Source organism: Prunus avium, chromosome 5 (genome assembly GCF_965620075.1).
Source record: "Prunus avium chromosome 5, drPruAviu1.hap1.1, whole genome shotgun sequence".
In the NCBI taxonomy this organism is placed as follows: Eukaryota; Viridiplantae; Streptophyta; class Magnoliopsida; order Rosales; family Rosaceae; genus Prunus; species Prunus avium.
The window spans coordinates 23,963,658-23,982,904 of record NC_142288.1 but is presented as its reverse complement, the minus strand read 5'-3'; the positions used below and the strand labels follow the sequence as shown (position 1 = coordinate 23,982,904).

Here is a 19,247-nt window from a genome sequence, read left to right as displayed (position 1 = left end):
AGGGAACGTAGGGTCGTTTTTCTCAATTAATATCTGGGGTTCAGTTTGATGTTTGTCGTTTGGCGGTAGATGGGGAAATATAATTGTCGTGTAGGCACCAGCCAATCGAAGTTGATTGTTGAACCTTGAGCATATCGTCTTTTGCAAACAAGTTTTTGATGACAAGATTTAGTAAGATTTGAGATTGTTCATCTTTTGGATCTTGCAAATGAAATATGCCCTTTGTCTGCAATCAGACCCTACCACATATATGTATATGACATATAATTGAGGTGTGGAATCCCTGTTCTTCGATAAAAAGCTTCTTGTGTTTATTTATAGGGGATTGGCACGTACCTTTTTTTTTTTTTTTGTGGTTCGAAAAGATTGGTACGTACTTGGTTGTGCAACCCACATGTAAATATCTCAATCCCAAAGCCTTTCACATTCCAAGCCTTAGGTCATCTATGATGCATTCTTAAAAATCATACTCCACTGAAAATTTATGGTATGCTTACTTATTTGGACTAGTTGGGAGAAGTCGTGAATAAGTTCCGGGAGATACAAACTGAGTATGGGATCAACTACTCTTTCTTATCGATCTAATTGATGATTGGCTTTGTATTAGATTACGAATAAACTCATAGGAAGTCAAGAATTATTATAATTCTCATATTCATATATTAGTTAACACATGAAAACTTTGGAATGCAAATAATTTCAATACCCATTTTGGGAGTACAATCGATAGTCTAAACTACAAGGGAGAAAGGTTTCTCACACACGCACACAACTAAAATGTCATGTGAGTTCAAACCTGAGACCTCTGGTCTGCAAGTCAATACTCTTTTCCACTAGTTTAGATCCCGTTGGCTCAATACTCATTTTATGTAAAGTAAACACGTCATTCATAACTCTTACACCCAACTCATACCCTATGGGTCTTACCCGTAACCACTTTGGACCCAAAAATTCAAACTTGAATCTATGATTTTAAGTCTCTAATTTAAGATGGCATAAGAGGACTAAATTGACCTCAGCCCAGCCTAAATTTGTGCACTGAACACCTAAAACAGAGGGGGTTCTTTCGGAGAAATACTTTCCTATCTCCGTTTTATTGTCTCCCATTCTCTATCTATCTCTTCTTTTGATAGATGATATGGGAAGAGAGATAGAGAAAATGGGGCAATGAAAATGAGATATGGAAAATTTTCTCTTTCCTTAACACCATGTTTTCCATTTTCCTTGTCTTAAGAAGCATTTGGGGTAACAACCAAAAGAACTACAAGCAGGTCCCCCCAATAATGTCTTCAACTAACAGATGGCCAAATCAAAGAGGGAAGCAAAATTGGAGCAATCAAAGGCAAAATATGGCCCATTTGGCCAGAAGCACCATGTGATGATGCAATACCCACACCACATGTTCTATTAGGCATAGCCACATGTTCTTGTAAACTAGTAATGTTACATCAAAGTGTGACAATGTATAGTATTTATGGGTTAAGCCAATTGCCAAGGTAATATGCCCGTCGTATATTAAAATAGTTATCTCTTTTGTCAAAAAAGGTAACAGTTTTAAAAATAATTTGGTGGTGCAGAAAATTGGTCGAGAAAAGCGTTCAGACAAAAACCATAGAAACAATAGAGCTACCCAAAGCAAAGGGGACAACTATTTTTACAAGAGCAAGACACCAAGCACATCTCTGCCCTAAGACACCTACTTATTCATAGAACCAAGGGAAAAAAAAAAAAAAAACTTGACAAAATACACATTTTTCTTCACTTCTTATTCAACAACCCAGAATCCTGCATTCTAGAGATTGCCTTCTCAAACTGGCTCCACCTCTGCTCCAATGTCCCAATGTACCCAATTGACATCCTCACCAACCCAGGAGAGATCCCAGCCAGAGACTTCTCCTCAGCATTCATCTCACTACTAGTGCTGCTTCCAGAGCAGGACATTAGGGTTTCATAATAGCCCAGGCTCACAGCCATGAACCCAAACTGGGTGCAGTATTGCAGCAGGTTCATGAGCCTGTTGGCCTTCTCCTCCGTGCCCATGTCCAGGCACAGGAGCCCACCAAACCCATAGTCTTTGTTTGCCATGGACTTGAGCAGCTCATGCTGTGGGTGGTCTTCAAGCCCTGGGTAAATTATTTTCAGGCCCATCTTCTTCATCCTTGTTGCATACACCATGGCCCTGTTGCAGTGCTCCTTCATCCTAAGGCCCAGATGGGGGATTCTCTCAGCCAGATCAAATGCCACCTTGGCATTCATTGTAGGCTTGAAATATATCATGTTAGGCCTCATTTACAGCACTGCATTGGGCTTGAAATATACTTTAAATATGAAATCTAAAGTTGAAATCCTAAATATGAAATCGACTGTTGAAATCCTAAATATGAAAATTATTCTAAATAAATAAATAACTAGGTATGTTTTACCTATAATTTTGGGGGTAGAGAGGTGGGGGTCTAAACCAATGAAAACTCAGAGGTTAGTGGCTCCTATTTTTGGGGGAGTTGATTTTTCAGTTTCTTTGGCTTATAAAGAGGACAGCAGTAAAGAAATGGAAAAAGAAAGAAAAAAAGGGAAGCAAACGGCAGAAGAAGATTCATGTGTGTGGGGGCCTCTTACAAATTATAAAGAATAAAAAATTCAAACTCACAATACATATGAAAAATAGTGTATATATATCACATATGTCAAGAATTATATTGCTTATTGGTTGCAATCATAATTGTCCTCAACAAAGGGATAGACAAATACATTCTAAGCGACAAAAACTGCAAGAGATAGACAAAGAGAAGCGATTTAGCAAATATCTTTAAAGCTTTTCCCCTCATTAAACCCAATAGAAAGAAAAAAAAAATTCAAAATCACAAATTAAACCAAAAAAAAAAAAACCTTAGGTCCCTTCATGCATTTATATCATACATGAAAAAAATATTGACTAAGTATGAAAAATGGTTTTTCGGAACAATCATTTTCTCAAGATAATTTTTGGCAGCTTTTATTCCTTACACATCAAATAAGAAAACTTGATTTTATGGGATTTTGATATGGAGTGTATATTGACTTAATGAGCCATCATTTTTAGCCTAAATCGTATTTTACACTAAAACCGATTTTTCATATTTTGATTTTGTGGGAATTTGATTTTCTAGTATTTTTATTTGAATCCAAATAGGGGGTACTTTCTTATTTACATTGTAAACTTAAGTAAATGGAGTAATATAAAAATAAATTAAAGTAAGAGGACAAAGACATTTACTTAAATGTTGAAAATGGAAATAAGGTAATCTGTACACCTGGAGTGCACCACCACCAGCTGAGTAAGGGGCAATTTAAAGTACCTCATTATACCTTAACAGGTCCACCACAACACATATGGGTACATATCTAAATGTAAAGTATTTGAAATAATATACATATAGAAATACATAACAGTATATTACTTTTAAAATATAAAAAAAAAACACTTGAGTGGGGGCTCGGGACCACACTGGTCCCAATTTGGCTCCGCCCTTGTTCACCCATCAACTTGGGCTACATCCACTAGTTTTTGTATTTGTATATATCTGTAGAGAGTTGCATTACATTGAGGTAGGCTTGAGAGCCTTAGTAAATAAGGAGGAGGGAGCTTTAGAGAGTTGCTGGAGAGAGAGCATCCCCATAGAGAGATCAACCCCCTTGGCTCTTATAGGCCTTCCCAACCGACTTTGGCAATGGGCCTGGGCACAATGAGGCCTTTAAGCCCGTAATGGTGAGGCACAGACACAATATCGGCCTTGGTCATAACCGTGCGTCAACAAGCCCCCAAGTCCTCAATCTAAGAGTAGCTTCTTGGCTGGGGACTTTTACAAGTCCATAGAAGGGTTTTGGCCAAGCCGAGCAGTTTTTCGTGTGTTGATATCTTGCTCAAGTCGGGTTTTAGAGGTGAGTTGCGCTTCGTGCCAGGTGGCGGGTATCCATGCGGAGTGGTCGGCGTCATCCATGCAAGATGGTGGGTGGTCATGTAAGGTAGCAGCTGACCATACAAAGTGGTTGGCGTCATCCATGGTGGTCGGGTCGGCCATGCAAGGTGGTCGGCGCTCATCCACAGTGGTCGGGTCGGCCATGCAAGGTGGCGGGCGACCATGCAAGGTGGTCGGCGCTCATCCAAGGTGGTTGGGTCGACCATGTAAGGTGGCGGGCGACCATGCAAGGTGGTCGTAATTTAGTTCATGTACCGAAACCTGATAACAATATAATATCATGAGATATTATGTTATGACAGTCCCTCACATCACATATATTAAGTTTGAGATATTATACCTAGATATTTATATTTAGATACTTACGTTTAGATATTTATGCAAATAGATATCATGCAAACAGATATTATGCAAACATATATTTATGCAAATAGATATCATGCAAACAGATATTATGCAAATAGATATTTATGCAAGCAACCCATAACAGATATTTTGTTGAGATGATGATATCTTGTAATGGGTGATCTCATTCGAGAGTAGAATAGAGTGTGAGGAGGTGGCGGCTCTGGTTTCTGGAGAAACAGAGCATTGCAGAGAGCTGCCTCCTTTTCTTGTTTCATGTTTGTTTCCAAGGATGGGTGATCAGAGAGAGGCTTTGATGGCGGGGTGGATGTCGAAGCGGATGAGAGCAGCGTGACCGTTTTTCCATAGCGAGGACAAGGAGCTTGGTGGTGTTGGGGGTGTCGACAAAGACCCCGGCAACGGCCTTAACTTGGGTGCTAGGATGGTGTGGTAGCAGCGGTGGTCGGCGTTGGCGACCGAGCCGATTGCTGCTCCAATTTTTCTTCTCTTCATTGTTTTGCTTTGGTTTTTTCAATGGCCAGAGATGGTTGCTGGCTCAGTGACGACGAGAATGACATGAACTTCTATGCGGTTCCCACAGACTGCGCCAGATGTTTTACCCATAATTTTGGGATAGCCGTAATATCACAATCATACGAGTAGAACAAAGGGATTGAGTGGTTCACCCATCAACTTGGGCTACATCCACTAGTTTTTGTATTTGTATATATCTGTAGAGAGTTGCATTACATTGAGGTAGGCTTGAGAGCCTTAGTAAATAAGGAGGATGGAGCTTTAGAGAGTTGCTGGAGAGAGAGCGTCCTCATAGAGAGATCAACCCTCTTGGCTCTTATAGGCCTTCCCAACCGACTTTGGCAATGGGCATGGGCACAATGAGGCCTTTAGGCCCGTAATGGTGAGGCCCATACGCAATATCGGCTTTGGTCATAACCGTGTGTCAACAAGGTACATTAACTATTATGTATAAAATGCTACACTCAACACAAGCTTACTTAGGTAATTTGCTCAAATAGGAAATCTTACACACAATTTTAATTAGGTAATTTCTTTATTATAACTTCCCACCCATGCATTCGACCAAAGAAAAAAACTTCCCACGCGTTTCATCCATCTTGTTTTACGTTTTTGTTTCGTTTTGATACGATCCCGTTTTACGTTATTCCAGGCTCTTCTTCCAATTTTAACTTTATATTATTTTTCCTTATTTTTATATTTTATTATCCTCCGAAACAACAACTAAAGAGGATGTTGCAAGATCTTAAATTTATTTATTTATTCACTTCATGAAATTACCTTTTAACTTCCCGAGTGTGTGAGTATGTGACTAACCAGATTTAATTAGATTTTATAGAAATATATTTATCAACAAATCTAGTCAAATACGATGAAGTCATCAAAGCCTATCCGAACAAATTGACTGGGTTGGTTTGGATGAATTAGATTATTCTCATTTTTATATTTTATTATCCTTCGAAACAACAACCCCTACTATTTCATGTGGTCTCTAAAAAACTCTATAAAATCCCACCCGACTTCTCATTACTTCATAGTCCAACCCAAAGATATAGCACTGCCCTTTCCCTATGGAAACTCCGATTGATCACAGCTTGTGGGTTTTGACCCTCTTCTACAAATACCAAGTCTTTTCTTCCACGACCACTCTCTTCGTCTTTCTCATTCTGGCCACAGTTTCACTAGCTGCGGCGGTCTTCTACTGGGCCTCAACTCCCGGAGGCCCGGCATGGGGAAGGCACCATTGGAAAACAGGAAACACTCTTCGTAAACTTGTTCAAAACCATAAAAATCAACTCTCCACCACCACCCCAATTCCTGGGCCACGTGGATTTCCAATCATAGGCAGCATGAACCTCATGACCAACCTAGCACACCACAAGCTCACCAAAGCAGCTGAGCTCTTCCAAGCAAAGAGGCTCATGGCTTTCAGCTTGGGTGAGACACGTTTCGTCGTCACATGCAACCATAACATCGCCAAGGAGATCCTCAACAGTCCCGTCTTCGTCGCCCGTCCGGTGAAGGAGTCGGCTTATGGGCTCATGTTCAACAGGGCAATTGGGTTTGCTCCATACGGAAATTACTGGCGTACCCTCAGATGCATCGGCGCCGCCCACCTCTTCTCCCAGAAGCAAATCTCTGTCTCCGAGCATCAACGGTTCGAAATCGCCGAACAAATGGTTTCCATGATCTCGGCTCATGCCGAGAACAGCTTCTGCGTCCGCGACATTCTCCGATCAGCTTCGCTAAACAACATGATGTGCTCGATTTTCGAACGTGAATATGAGCTGGGCTCGTCGAACGAAGAAACAGAGGTCACGAGGCGGCTCGTGGATGAAGGCTATGACCTGTTGGCAAAGCTCAACTGGTCTGATCATCTTCCATGGCTTGCCGGTCTAGACTTTCAAAGCGTACGGTCTAGATGCTCCAAGCTCGTTCTTGAAGTCAACCGTTTCGTCGGCCGAATCATTCAAGAACACAGAGCTCAAATCGGCCGGAAGAACCATGATTTTGTGGACGTTCTTCTTTCTCTTGACGAACTTGATAAGTTGTCGGAGAGTGACATGATCTCGGTTCTTTGGGTAAGAATCTCTAAATCCAGAACTATGCATGGAGTTTGAATACAAGTGATAGGTTAAATTACTTTAAAATTAATTTAAGAAAAGAATATTCGAGTAACGTGACAAAATCACTGTTCTAACTAACTCGCTTAACCAGGTTGCTTTCAATTTCTTTTTATTTGCAACTTTCTGTATAAGTTATTTAGTGGGTCTTTCTCAACTTTATTAATGTTTAATAACTATTGTTTTTTACGGAATATATTTGTTCCATGTGTCATACTACACTACAGGAGATGATATTCAGAGGAGCAGACAATGTGGCGGTTTTGATCGAGTGGATTTTAGCAAGGATGGTGCACCACCACGATGTCCAATCAAAGGTGCACGAGGAGCTCGATCGGGTCGTTGGATCACGGCCGTTGGTTGAGTCAGACATTCAATCAATGGTTTATTTGCCAGCAGTGGTCAAAGAAGTCCTGAGGCTACACCCACCCGGCCCACTCCTATCCTGGGCCCGCTTGTCTATCAGAATCACCATTGTGGATGGCTATCACGTGCCTGCGGGGACCACAGCTATGGTGAACATGTGGGCCATCACCAGGGACCCAGAAGTGTGGGAGGACCCACTGGAGTTCAAGCCAGAGAGGTTTGTTTCGTCCAAGGATGCTAACGTGCAGTTTTCTGTGTTGGGGTCTGATTTGAGGCTGGCGCCGTTTGGTTGGGGCACGAGGAGTTGCCCCGGGAAGGCATTGGGGTTGACCACGGTCAGCTTTTGGGTGGGGTCCTTGCTGCATGATTTTAAGTGGGCGAAGTCGGATCCTAATGACTCGGTGGACCTATCCGAAGTGCTCAGGCTTTCTTGCGAAATGAAACACCCACTCACTGTAAAAGTCAACCGTAAGAATTGACCGAAAGTGCATGGCAGGCAGGGGATATTGCTCTCCTTAGCCTATAAGAAATAAGTAGTATACGAATCTATGTTTAGAAGTAGTATAAACAAAGAAAGCTGATCGGTTCATAATTGTATATCATTTTGTACCCTTCTAGCTTATGATTTGGTTATGTTTTTGAGTTAAACTTGTGCTTTTAATCCTTTTTGTGTTTATCTTTCAGTTAATTGACATTTAGGTAACAATGATGACTTTGGATAGGAAATGATGCAATGCATGCATGTTAAGGCTTGATTTGGGTGAATGGAAGAAGGGCTTAAAGACAAACACATTTTGGCTACAACCCCTTTCCAGCCCAATTTCGTAGGTCAACTTCTTGGCCTTGGATCAGCATGCTATGGGGCTCGAATGAGGTGAAGATCTTCATGACACTTGTTCCAATGGGTGTCTACTACAACATATCAAAATTGCAGCCCAATTGGACATTTGTGGAGTGCTCAGCCCGTCCAACACCCAACCTTGCTCAGCAAGATTTGCAGCTGCCAGCTTTGAGCCTTGTCTCCTCCTTTAAGCCATGTGCCTCACCCATGCTGCAACTGACTTTGGATCCAACATAATGAGTGAAGTGGGGAGGCATTCCAGCTATGAAATTCTAAAGGAGCAAGTTGGTACATGCTGGAGTTATTATAGAGAAAGCATGTGCATGCATGTAAAGAAAAGAAATGAAATGAAGTCAATTCCAGTCTCTGTTCGGCTGCCAACTTGCAAGGCCCAAAACGTACACTTCTACTGCTCCGATGGGAATACTTTCTTCATAGAAGTTGTTCCAATGGGTGTCTAGTATAACATATCCAAATTTGAGCCCCATTGGATACGTTTTGAAACCTCTGGCCTTCCTACACCAAGCCTGGTTCAGAAAACTCGTTTTTCAGCAACCAAAAGGCAACCACATGGGTTGGCAGCAAAAGGCAATCACATGGGTTGGCAGCAAAACTGATCACCTTTGAACCCATGTGATGAAAGCTTGTGCAGCAGCAAAAGATGAAGGATGGTGTGGGAATCCATCATGTTGTTCCTCCCTCTTAGCCCTATAAATAGAGAAGCCTTCAAGCTTCAAAACACACCCCAAGGGGGGGAGCTCTCAAACACTTCTCTAGAGCTCCCTTCCCTTCTCTCCCTCAAATTCTCTTAGTTTCCTTTCAAGTTGTAAATTGTTGTAACAAAATGAGTTTACTAAATTTTCCTTCAAGTTTTCTTAGTTCCACTTTACTTTTATTTGTAATGTACATTCTTTCTTAAGTATTCAAGTTTAATTAGTTTCCAAGTTTCAATTATGGTTTTTGTTCTTATTCATTATGCTTATAAGTTAATATGCTAGTTTGAATGATTGATCACCATTTAGGCTTGCATGTTAGCTATCTTGGTTTGAATTAAGAGTAGACACCATGCTTTAATTCGAATTGAACTATGGATAAGAAGAGTATGTATGGACATTCGACAACAGGGATTAGATACATGCTTGGTTGTTTAAATTGTTCTTCTATGCTTAATGGGTTCCTAATGCTTAGTTTTAGGTTAGACAACAAATGATCAAATTAGGGAATTAGGAACACAAGGTTTTGACCAAACACCATGGCTTAATCATACTTTAGCTAGAATCAATCCGTTAATCTAATTGAACTTGGGAACTTATTTGCTTGAGTTATTTCTTTTTTTTCTTGTTTTATTTATTTCCTTTTTCATTTCTATTTTGTGTAGGGGAAACAAATTGGATCATTCAATCACCAATCCTCGTGGGATCGACCTCGCACTTACATATGCTATACTACCAAACGGCTCGTGCACTTGCGAGTATCACAAGTTGAGGATGCAGCTGAATCTATTTTGGTGCAGCTGAATCGAAGCAACAAAAGCCCTAAAGGTTTTCAGCTAGTTTATCTGCAACTCATGTATCGTACTTTTAGTTGTGACCATGAAAGAATGTACTAGGTTGTATGAGAATAAAACTTAAAATTCAGTATTTCTATTTGAATCAATATTGGATATGCTGGTGCTAGCCTTTTGTGAATTTATGCCCTTTTTTTTTTCTTTCTGACGGAATTGGGAAACACATGACACTAAATGAAAGCACGTGGACACGTTGACCCCAGGAGCGGAGCCACACTGAGACCAGTGTGGTCCCGGGCCCCCACTCAAGTGTTTTTATATTTTAAAAGTAATATATTGTTATGTATTTCTAAATGTATATTATTTCAAATACTTTACGTTTTGATATGTACCCACATGTGTTGTGGCGGATCTATTAAGGCACAAGGAGGTACTTCCAATTGCCCTTTTGCTCAGCTGGTGGTGGTGTCCAGGTGCACTCCTTATTTCCATTTTCACCATTTAAGGAAATGTCTTTGTCCTTTTACTTTCATTTATTTTTATATTACTCCATTTACTTAAGTTTAAATAAAAATACTAGAAAATCAAATTCCCACCAAATCAAAATATGAAAAATCAGTTTTAGTGCAAAATACGATTTAGGTAACAAATGATTGCTCATTAAGTCAATATATACTTCATACTAAAATCCCATAAAATCAAGTCTTCTTATTTGATGTGTAAGGAATAAAAGCCGCCAAAAATTATCTTGATTGAATGATTATTCGGAAAAACCATTTTTCATACTTAGTCGATATTTTTACATAAAATATTTTTTCATGTATGATATGAATGCATGAAGGGACCTAAGAGCATCTCCAACCGATGTGTCAAAAGTTTCACATAGACATTTAACGGCTAGAAATAACATCTCACATCACTCCAACCGATGTGTCAAAGCTTATATGGAATGAAGGCTGAAGGTTGAGATGTTATTTTTGACATTCCAAAAGCAAGATGTCAAATGAATATTTTATTATTTTTTCTTTTCTTTTCTTTTTAATTAAAAATAAATCAACACTAAAATGTAATAAAATAATAATTTAATTTGACATATCGAGTGGAGTGTAAAGCTGTGTAAGATGTCAAATTGCCACATCAACCATCAAATTTAAATTTGATGTTTGGTATTTGACATCTCCCTTGGAGATGCTCTAAGGTTTTTTTTTAGTTTGTGAAATTTTTATTTTTTTCTTTCTATTGGGTTTAATGGGGGAAAAAGCTTTAAAGATATTTGCTAAATCGCTACTTTTTGTCTATCTCTTGCAATTTTTGTTGCTAAGAATGTATTTGTCTATCTCTTTGTCGAGGAAAATTATAATTGCGACCAATAAGCAATATAATTCTTGACATATGTGATATATATACTATTTTCGTATGTATTGTGAGTTCAAATTTTTGATTCTTTATAATTTATAAGAGGCCTCCAAACACATGAAATTCTGGCTTCGCCACTGATTGACCCAGTTGCATTTTCAGTGAGAAATTGATATTTGAGCCAAAGTAGAGGTAGCAAAACAATAAAATAAACCATTTTATATTATTCTTTTTCTAAACAAAGTGATCTAATTCACGCAATTCGATTAGAGATGTGGTTAGTAATGTGGTCAACCAAGAATGAATTAAATGCGAAAGCCACAGCCACTAGTCATAAGCAACAAGTTGATAGAGAGCTTGGATTGAACGACACAAATGAAAGTTGATGGAGAACGATGAGAGAAGTGCCTTGGCCATTACGGCTAAAGACTACATGGGGGTTGAGGCTGTTGTTTGCATGTTGTAGTAATTAAAGTGGTGTTTGGTCAATTAATATCTGGGGTTCAGTTTGATGTTTGTCGTTTGGCTGTAGATGGGGAAATATAATTGTCGTGTAGGCACCAGCCAATCGAAGTTGATTGTTGAACCTTGAGCATATCGTCTTTTGCGAACAAGTTTTTGATGACAAGATTCAGTAAGATTTGAGATTGTTCATTTTTTGGATCTTACAAATGAAATATGCCCTTTGTCTGCAATCAGACCCTACCACATATATGTATATGACATATAATTGAGGTGTTGAATCCCTGTTCTTCGATAAAAAAGCTTCTTGTGTTTATTTATAGGATATTGGCACGTACCTTTTTTATTTTTTGGGGTCGAAAAGATTGGTACGTGCTTGGTTGTGCAACCCACATGTAAATATCTCAATCCCAAAGCCTTTCACGTTCCAAGCCTTAGGTCATCCATGATGCATTCCTAAAATTCATACTCCACTGAAAATTTATAGTATGCTTACTTATTTGGACTAGTCGGGAGAAGTCGTGAATAAGTATGGGATCAACTACTCTTTATTATCAATCTAATTGATGATTGTATTAGATTACGAGTAAACTCATAGGAAGTCAAGAATTATAATAATTCTCATATTTATATATTAGTTCACGCATTAAAAATTAACTCTGGTTTGCAAGTTAATACTCTTTTTCACTAGTTTAGATCCCGTTGGCTCAATACTTATTTTATGTAAAGTAAACACGTCATTCATAACTCTAATACCCAACTCATACCCCATGGGTCTTACCTGTAACCACTTTCGAACTTGAATCTATGATTTTAAGTCTCTGATTTAAGATGGCATAAAATGACTAAATTGACCTCAGCCCAGCCTAAATTTGTGCACTGAACACCTAAAAAGGTCTACAAAAAATGCTTAAGGATTATTGAACATGCTTTACCAGATGGGCGTCAAATTGCCCAACAGGGAGGTCTCAGGTCCAGCAATTTATTGCCCACTTAGAAGGACCTGATCCACTGTGAATGATGCTTGGTTGGTTACTCAAACCAAAGCAAAGTCCTGATTATAAACGGAGGGGGTTCTTTTGGAGAAATACTTTCCTATCTCCGTTTTATTGTCTCCCATTCTCCATCTCTTCTTTTGATAGGTGATATGGGAAGAGAGATAGAAAGAATGAGGCAATGAAACGAAAATATGGAAAATTTTCTCTTTCCTTAACACCATGTTTTCATTTTCCTTGTCTTAAGAAGCATTTGGGGTAACAACCAAAAGAACTATAAGCAGGTCCCCCCAATAACGTCTTCAACTAACAGATGGCCAAATCAAAGAGGGAAGCAAAATTGGAGAAACCAAAGGCTAAATATGGCCCATTTGGCCAGAAGCACCATGTGATGATGCAATACCCACGCCACATGTTCTATTAGGCATAGCCACATGTTCATGTAAACTAGTAATGTTACATCAAAGTGTGACAATGTATAGTATCTATGGGTTAAGGCAATATGCCCGTCGTATATTAAAATAGTTATCGCTTTTGTCAAAAAAGGTAACTGTTTTTAAAATAATTTGGTGGTGCAGAAAATTGGTCGAAAAAAGCATTCAAGCAAAAACCATAGGAACATTAGAGCTACCCAAAGCATAATTAGGATTCATGGTACGAAATTGAGCAAAGGGGACAACTATTTTTACAAGAGCGAGACACCAAGCACATCTCTGCCCTAAGACACTTACTTATTCATAGACCCAAGGGAAAAAGAAAAAAAAAAAACTTGACAAAATACACATTTTTCTTCACTTCTTATTCAACAACCCAGAATCCTGCATTCTAGAGATTGCCTTCTCAAACTGGCTCCACCTCTGCTCCAATGTCCCAATGTACCCAATTGACATCCTCACCAACCCAGGAGAGATCCCAGCCAGAGCCTTCTCCTCAGGATTCATCTCACTGCTGGTGCTGCTTCCAGAGCAGGACATTAGGGTTTCATAGTAGCCCAGGCTCACAGCCATGAACCCAAACTGGGTGCAGTTTTGCAGCAGGTTCATGAGCCTGTTGGCCTTCTCCTCTGTGCCCATATCCAGGCACAGAAGCCCACCAAACCCATAGTCTTTGTTTGCCATAGACTTGAGCAGCTCATGCTGTGGGTGGTCTTCAAGCCCTGGGTAAATTACTTTCAGGCCCATCTTCTTCATCCTCGTTGCATACACCATGGCCCTGTTGCAGTGCTCCTTCATCCTCAGGCCCAGATGGGGGATTCTCTCAGCCAGCTCAAATGCCACCTTGGCATTCATTGTGGGCCCAAGTAGCATCAGGGACCCTTGGTGCAGATCCATCATGGAGTTCACCAGGCTTGCTGGCCCACACACCACACCTGTGTACCAGTTTGATGGCATAATAATTTAGTAATTTGTTGCAAATAATAATAATAAAAGCATTAAATATAACATTAAATTGACAGTTACCCTAATGCTTTTTATTTTTCGTTCAATTTTGTTTATTTTTGTAAAAACATATCAGATGGAATCTTGCAGTACATACAAAAGAAAAGGGTAAAAAATCAAATCAAGGATCACGTAAAAGATTCTTGGAGTAGGAAGAATACAATTCATACTCGAACTCCTCCACTCCACCCATGCTAAGCCACGAAGTTGGGTGCAGATGGGAAAACGAAAACATACAAACACAGTCCTTAACAAAACACACAAACAAACATTTCAACTTTGTACCTGAAAAAAAAAACACAAGCAAACAAAACGAACAGAAACATATTGGCCTGATTGCTATAGAAGTGTTGCCAGAAAGAATCACGAGGGAAAAGAGCAACAGCCTCACATGAAACATGTCTCTTCCTCGAAAAAAGTAACCCCAAAACTTTTCTGTAACGATCTATTTCATCCCCATATTCCATCATCAATATATATATCAATTTCATACCACATTTACGAATCACAATCCATATCATATAAAACTAACACTAATTAGAACCACATTTACATAACACCGTACATGTATACACGTAATACAGATATGATCATCAATGTAGTATTATTAAGGTCACACTTTTTAAGCGAAAGAAAATTGTTAATGATGTGATTTGCTATGTGGTTGGAAAACATTAGTTGGAAGAAAAGAAAAAAAAAAGATTCGGAGAAAATATATTTGTTTACCTGCGATGATATCAGCACCGCCGCTAACAAACTTGGAAATGCTGTGGACAACCACGTCAGCTCCGAGCTTCACAGGAGAGAGAACCATGGGAGAGAAGGTGTTGTCGACGACAACCGTGACACCCTTCTCGTGCCCAATTCTGCTCAGCTCTGGTATGTTGGCCACCGTCAGAGTCGGGTTAGACATGCCCTCAAAATACAGAACCTTGGTCTTCCCAACCTCGATCGCATTCCTCACCATGTCCATGTCGTGTATGTCCACAAACGTCGTCGTTATGTTGCAGGCCCTGGGGAAGAAGTGGGTCAGGAGGGCGTGGGTCCCACCGTAGAGGGTCCTGGAGGCGACGATGTGGTCCCCGCTGCTGACGAGCTGGAGCAGGACGGAGGATATGGCGGACATCCCGGAGGACGTGCAGTAGGCGGCCTCGGTCCCTTCCAGGGCGGCCATCTGACGGCTGAGGTTGAGCACTGTCGGATTGAAGTGACGGCTGTAGATGAAGAAGTCCCGGTCGGCGCCGAGCTCGCCGGAGAACATTTTGCGGAGTGTCTCTGGCTCCATCACGGTGAAAGTGGCGGAAGCCTCAATGGACATGTTGACACCACCGTGCTCTCCAAACTCATGGCGAGCGCTGGCTAATGCGGCGGCCGGGTCTTCCCAGGCCGCGGCGGCAGCCGAGGACAACAACATGGACTTTTTGGCGGCCACATAGTCGTCGTTGTCCATGTCATCGTGCTCTGCTCTCTTCTTGGAGGTGGTGTTGTTGGTGGGGAAAACAAAGCCCTGGGGTTTGGTGTCAGCCATGGTTTTGATTGGTGATCGGAATTTGGGTTTAGGAGGTGTTTGGCAGAAATTAAAAAGAGAAGAGGATGAAGGAGGAGGAGATTGTGGTTAGGTTTAGGGGATGTTATGGCAAGGTATCTTCTATATATAGAGCCTAGAAGGAGAGGGAGAGAGATGGAGGACAGTGAAATTGATGATTTGTTACTATAGATGGAACCATGGATGAAAGGTACAGTGAATCTGGTCAATTTTTTGTTTTCGAAGTGCCATGTAAAACCTCTTCTTTAACTGCTGTATAATTAGTATATGCGTTTTCTTTTCATTTTTTGAATTAAAGGGTGTCGTTATTTTGTTCAAAGTTTAAGAAAACAGACGTATAAGTCATGTAGGAATAAGGAGTTAGTGATTTTTCTTGTCCTAATTTGTGCGGGACAAAAAAAAAGTATAGGTGCGTGTATTAAGGATTAGGATATAGCAGGAGTGCTCAAGCGCTAATTACTCGTTAAGTAGGATTAGGAATATTGATTTACAGTTTATCCATACCGTTCATTGTTCATGTCATCATCACCTTTGTTACTTTAGTTTTATGACAAGCATATTAGTAACTTTTGATTGCCTCGTCGTGAATGGAGAGTAGAAAGAAAATGATGATGTTCGATTATGTTCTTTGTTTTTTGGCCCTACAAAATTTTGCAAAGTGGGTGTGGGATGATTAATCCAAGTGCAATCTACACGTTTTATTATTTATTATTTTGTCGGTCAGAATCTGCACGTTTGATTCTGGTCCTTATCATGGTAAACAGTGTACAAAACTGATGAGAAAACGATCTTATCTGAAAAGACAATATAAAAATATGTACAAGAAAAGTGAACCTAAAATAATAGTCGTTGTTGTTTTCTTCTTTATCGGTGATTTTCTTTTACTTTCGCTCCTCCTCTCCACATCTGTTAAAACCAGAATTATTGTTTACAGCAAATTAGAACCAGAAATGGTGGCCTTAACTCGTTTTAATTTTATCTAGCTTTCTAACATACATGATAGTGAGAAAATCCCGCCTTGATTCCTATGCAAACATAACCGTGAAGCTTATCTTCTCTCTATATGGGGAATTTCGTGGCCAAGAAATAAAAGTCAAAACTTTTCAAAGAGATACCAAGAAATAAGCTTTTTGATGTCCAAGCAAAAAAAGAAGAAGATTCAAATCCCAGATTGACAAGCGATTCTGGAAATTTCCAAGTAAGTGTGAACTTAATCATGTATATATGTGGTTCAGAAAAAAAAGGAGGACCCTGTCATCATGACCAAACCAACCCCAAAGAGGAAGCTAAGGCTTAAAAGAACTTGGCTCATAATTTGGATTCATACACTTATGTTTCTCTCTCTCTCTCTTCTTTTTGTTCTTCTGTTGTGCAAAGACGACTGGTCGTTATATTGCTTGTGACTCTTGAGCATGACATAAAGTTCAAAATTAAATCTCAAATACTTTAAACGCATGTCGTACGGACAATGATTTTCTTCCACGCACTATGAATATGAAAGCATGCATGGTCCCAAATATGGGATAAGGCACAAGTTTTTCACCCAAAATCTGCAAATTCTTTGTCTTTGTTTATTTGGTCAGACAACTCGTTTTCCAGTCGACTTGGAATGTTATCCACCTTTCTTTATTTCACTCAAAATTCTATCACCACCATAGTCACCACATATATAATATTAATATATAAGGTTTTTTTATTTAATAAATTTATAATGACATGGATTCTCTTCATGCATGTAATGAGAACCCGTTTTCTTATTATAAAAACCCTTAAAGAATTATAAAAAAAATGTTGTGATTAAATCCTCCAAAATTCTCATTAATATTCATGCATCATAATCTTGTCATCATTTTGTGTGCATATAAGAAAAATCCACCAGGTAGCAAACAACTAGGATTGCCACGCAGGCACGCACTATTTTTTGTTAATGCATTGTTGATGTGGCTACTTATCCACAAATTTCATTTCATAAAAAAAATGATGATCAACAAATGGAGACATTTTTATATGTTCCGGTACCATCTAATAAATATATAACATGTGGAATTATTGTCTAATTTACCGTAATTTTTTTTATGACATGTAGCAGGCTGTATTGGAAATATTTCATATGTCATCCGTCTATTTGATGATACACCGACCACATAGTGTACCCGAAATACCCAAAAATTATTCCAACAAGTGATAGCTAGGGAATTGACGATCCATATTCAAACAATATGGAAAAGTCAAGCTATGAACATAGACATGTTGAACAGTGGACATTCATTTCAAACAAAAAAGCTGAATTCCTTTTTCTTTTCTTTTTTTAATTTAAATTTTTGGAACAACTAAAACCTTACAAAGAAGATTCTCGAGCGATCTTTACATGAAACAAGACTTGGTAATGCAATGGATGTTGGAATAGAAACAAATGTAGATAAGATGGGTGAAGGGGATGGGACCTGATCACTTTGTCATCTCCAACTTTCTTAATGCTAATTAGCATCTTATCCGAAACATGGCGATATATTATTTGAAAGTACATCAAGTTAACAGAGAAGAAATGGACTACAAATTAAGACGTATCTATCAATTTTGGTTCCATCTTTGGAGACTTGCGTTCGATGACGTGGGAAGAGTACGTGTACACTGAACAGATAGCACATGAGTTGTGGGTCCCATTGGCCCCATTCTTCCGCGCATTATTATACCCCACACAAAAATAAAAGGCTTCTTTATTTGAATAGGTCAAGATCTGTGACAAAATATTGGTCTTCATCAATCAGGACATCGACTTCATGTGCTCGGGTCCAGTTCTTTTGTCACATACCTTTTTCGTCCCTCAATATACCCCAACAATAAAATTTTGATTTTTTTTTTTTTAGTATAGGCGATAATTTAAACTAAGGGAGAAGAGTTTTCTCATATACACACAATTAAGATGCCGTGAGGTTCAAATCAACGACCTCGTCTTCAGCCTTCTTAAATTTCATTTTGAGGAGTTCTGATATACATGAGAAAAACATTTTGAGTTGTGATTTGTGAATAGTATTACCTTTGAGTTTGAGTTCATTTTGCCCAAATAATGAAGATAGAAAAATTGAATTGGTACTCTTTTTTGGGTTTGAAAGCTTAAGTTATGGAAATCGTCTAAATTCATCCCTACATGTACTGCCCTGAATTTGGTCCTTCTACCTTTCAAAGGGAAGATCATTATCAACTTAGCTACTGTTGGTCAATCTAAAAAACTAGAAATAATGTCTTAGAAAAAGAAATTACATTTGAGTTGTGGCTTTGCGTGTGCCCAACTTCATGGCCGGAAAGCTACAAGATTATCCATTAGATTGGATAATTTAATTATAGATATTATTATTATATACCAAAACAAAAATCATATTTAATAATTATATCAGAAAAGCAAGAGCAATGACGTAAGGGCTCACTACCAATAAATAAACCAATGAAAATCAAATCATCACATCATCACAAGTTCCAATAGCAACGGCACACCACCACACACAAAAAGCGACTTAGACAAAAAGCACCTAATGATTCTTTGGCATGTTGGGAACAAGACAAAGAGATTCCCAGCTTGTTTGACATTAAAAAAAATAAAGGTTAAAATGGAGCTAAATGGTAATCAAAAGCATGAATTTGGATAACATCATTTTCGTCTCTGTTGAAAACCATTGTGTTACAGAATGCAAAATGCCTTTCTTCCTTATATTCATAATTGTAAATAAAGAAAAATGCATTCTCTTTCTGCTGATGAAAGAATCATGCATAAGCACTGCA

The 19,247-nt window shown here is 39.0% G+C and overlaps 2 protein-coding genes and 1 pseudogene across 2 annotated transcripts; 1 reads left to right on the top strand and 2 right to left on the bottom strand.

Moving 5' to 3' along the window:
- Positions 1–1,643: 1,643 nt before the first annotated feature.
- Positions 1,644–2,277, bottom strand: LOC110758967 (methionine gamma-lyase pseudogene; annotated as a pseudogene).
- Positions 2,278–5,856: 3,579 nt separating this feature from the next.
- LOC110758963 (cytochrome P450 78A9-like) lies at positions 5,857–7,985 on the top strand. The gene is made up of 2 exons (XM_021960945.2): positions 5,857–6,916; positions 7,186–7,985. The coding sequence occupies exons 1-2, from the start codon at positions 5,906–5,908 to the stop codon at positions 7,801–7,803; spliced, it is 1,629 nt and encodes a 542-aa protein (XP_021816637.1). The 5' UTR covers positions 5,857–5,905; the 3' UTR covers positions 7,804–7,985.
- Positions 7,986–13,113: 5,128 nt separating this feature from the next.
- Positions 13,114–15,574, bottom strand: MGL (methionine gamma-lyase). Its single transcript, XM_088253427.1, has 2 exons — positions 14,651–15,574; positions 13,114–13,854 (listed from the first exon to the last, which is right to left on the bottom strand). The coding sequence occupies exons 1-2, from the start codon at positions 15,450–15,452 to the stop codon at positions 13,277–13,279; spliced, it is 1,380 nt and encodes a 459-aa protein (XP_088109553.1). The 5' UTR covers positions 15,453–15,574; the 3' UTR covers positions 13,114–13,276.
- Positions 15,575–19,247: the final 3,673 nt, after the last annotated feature.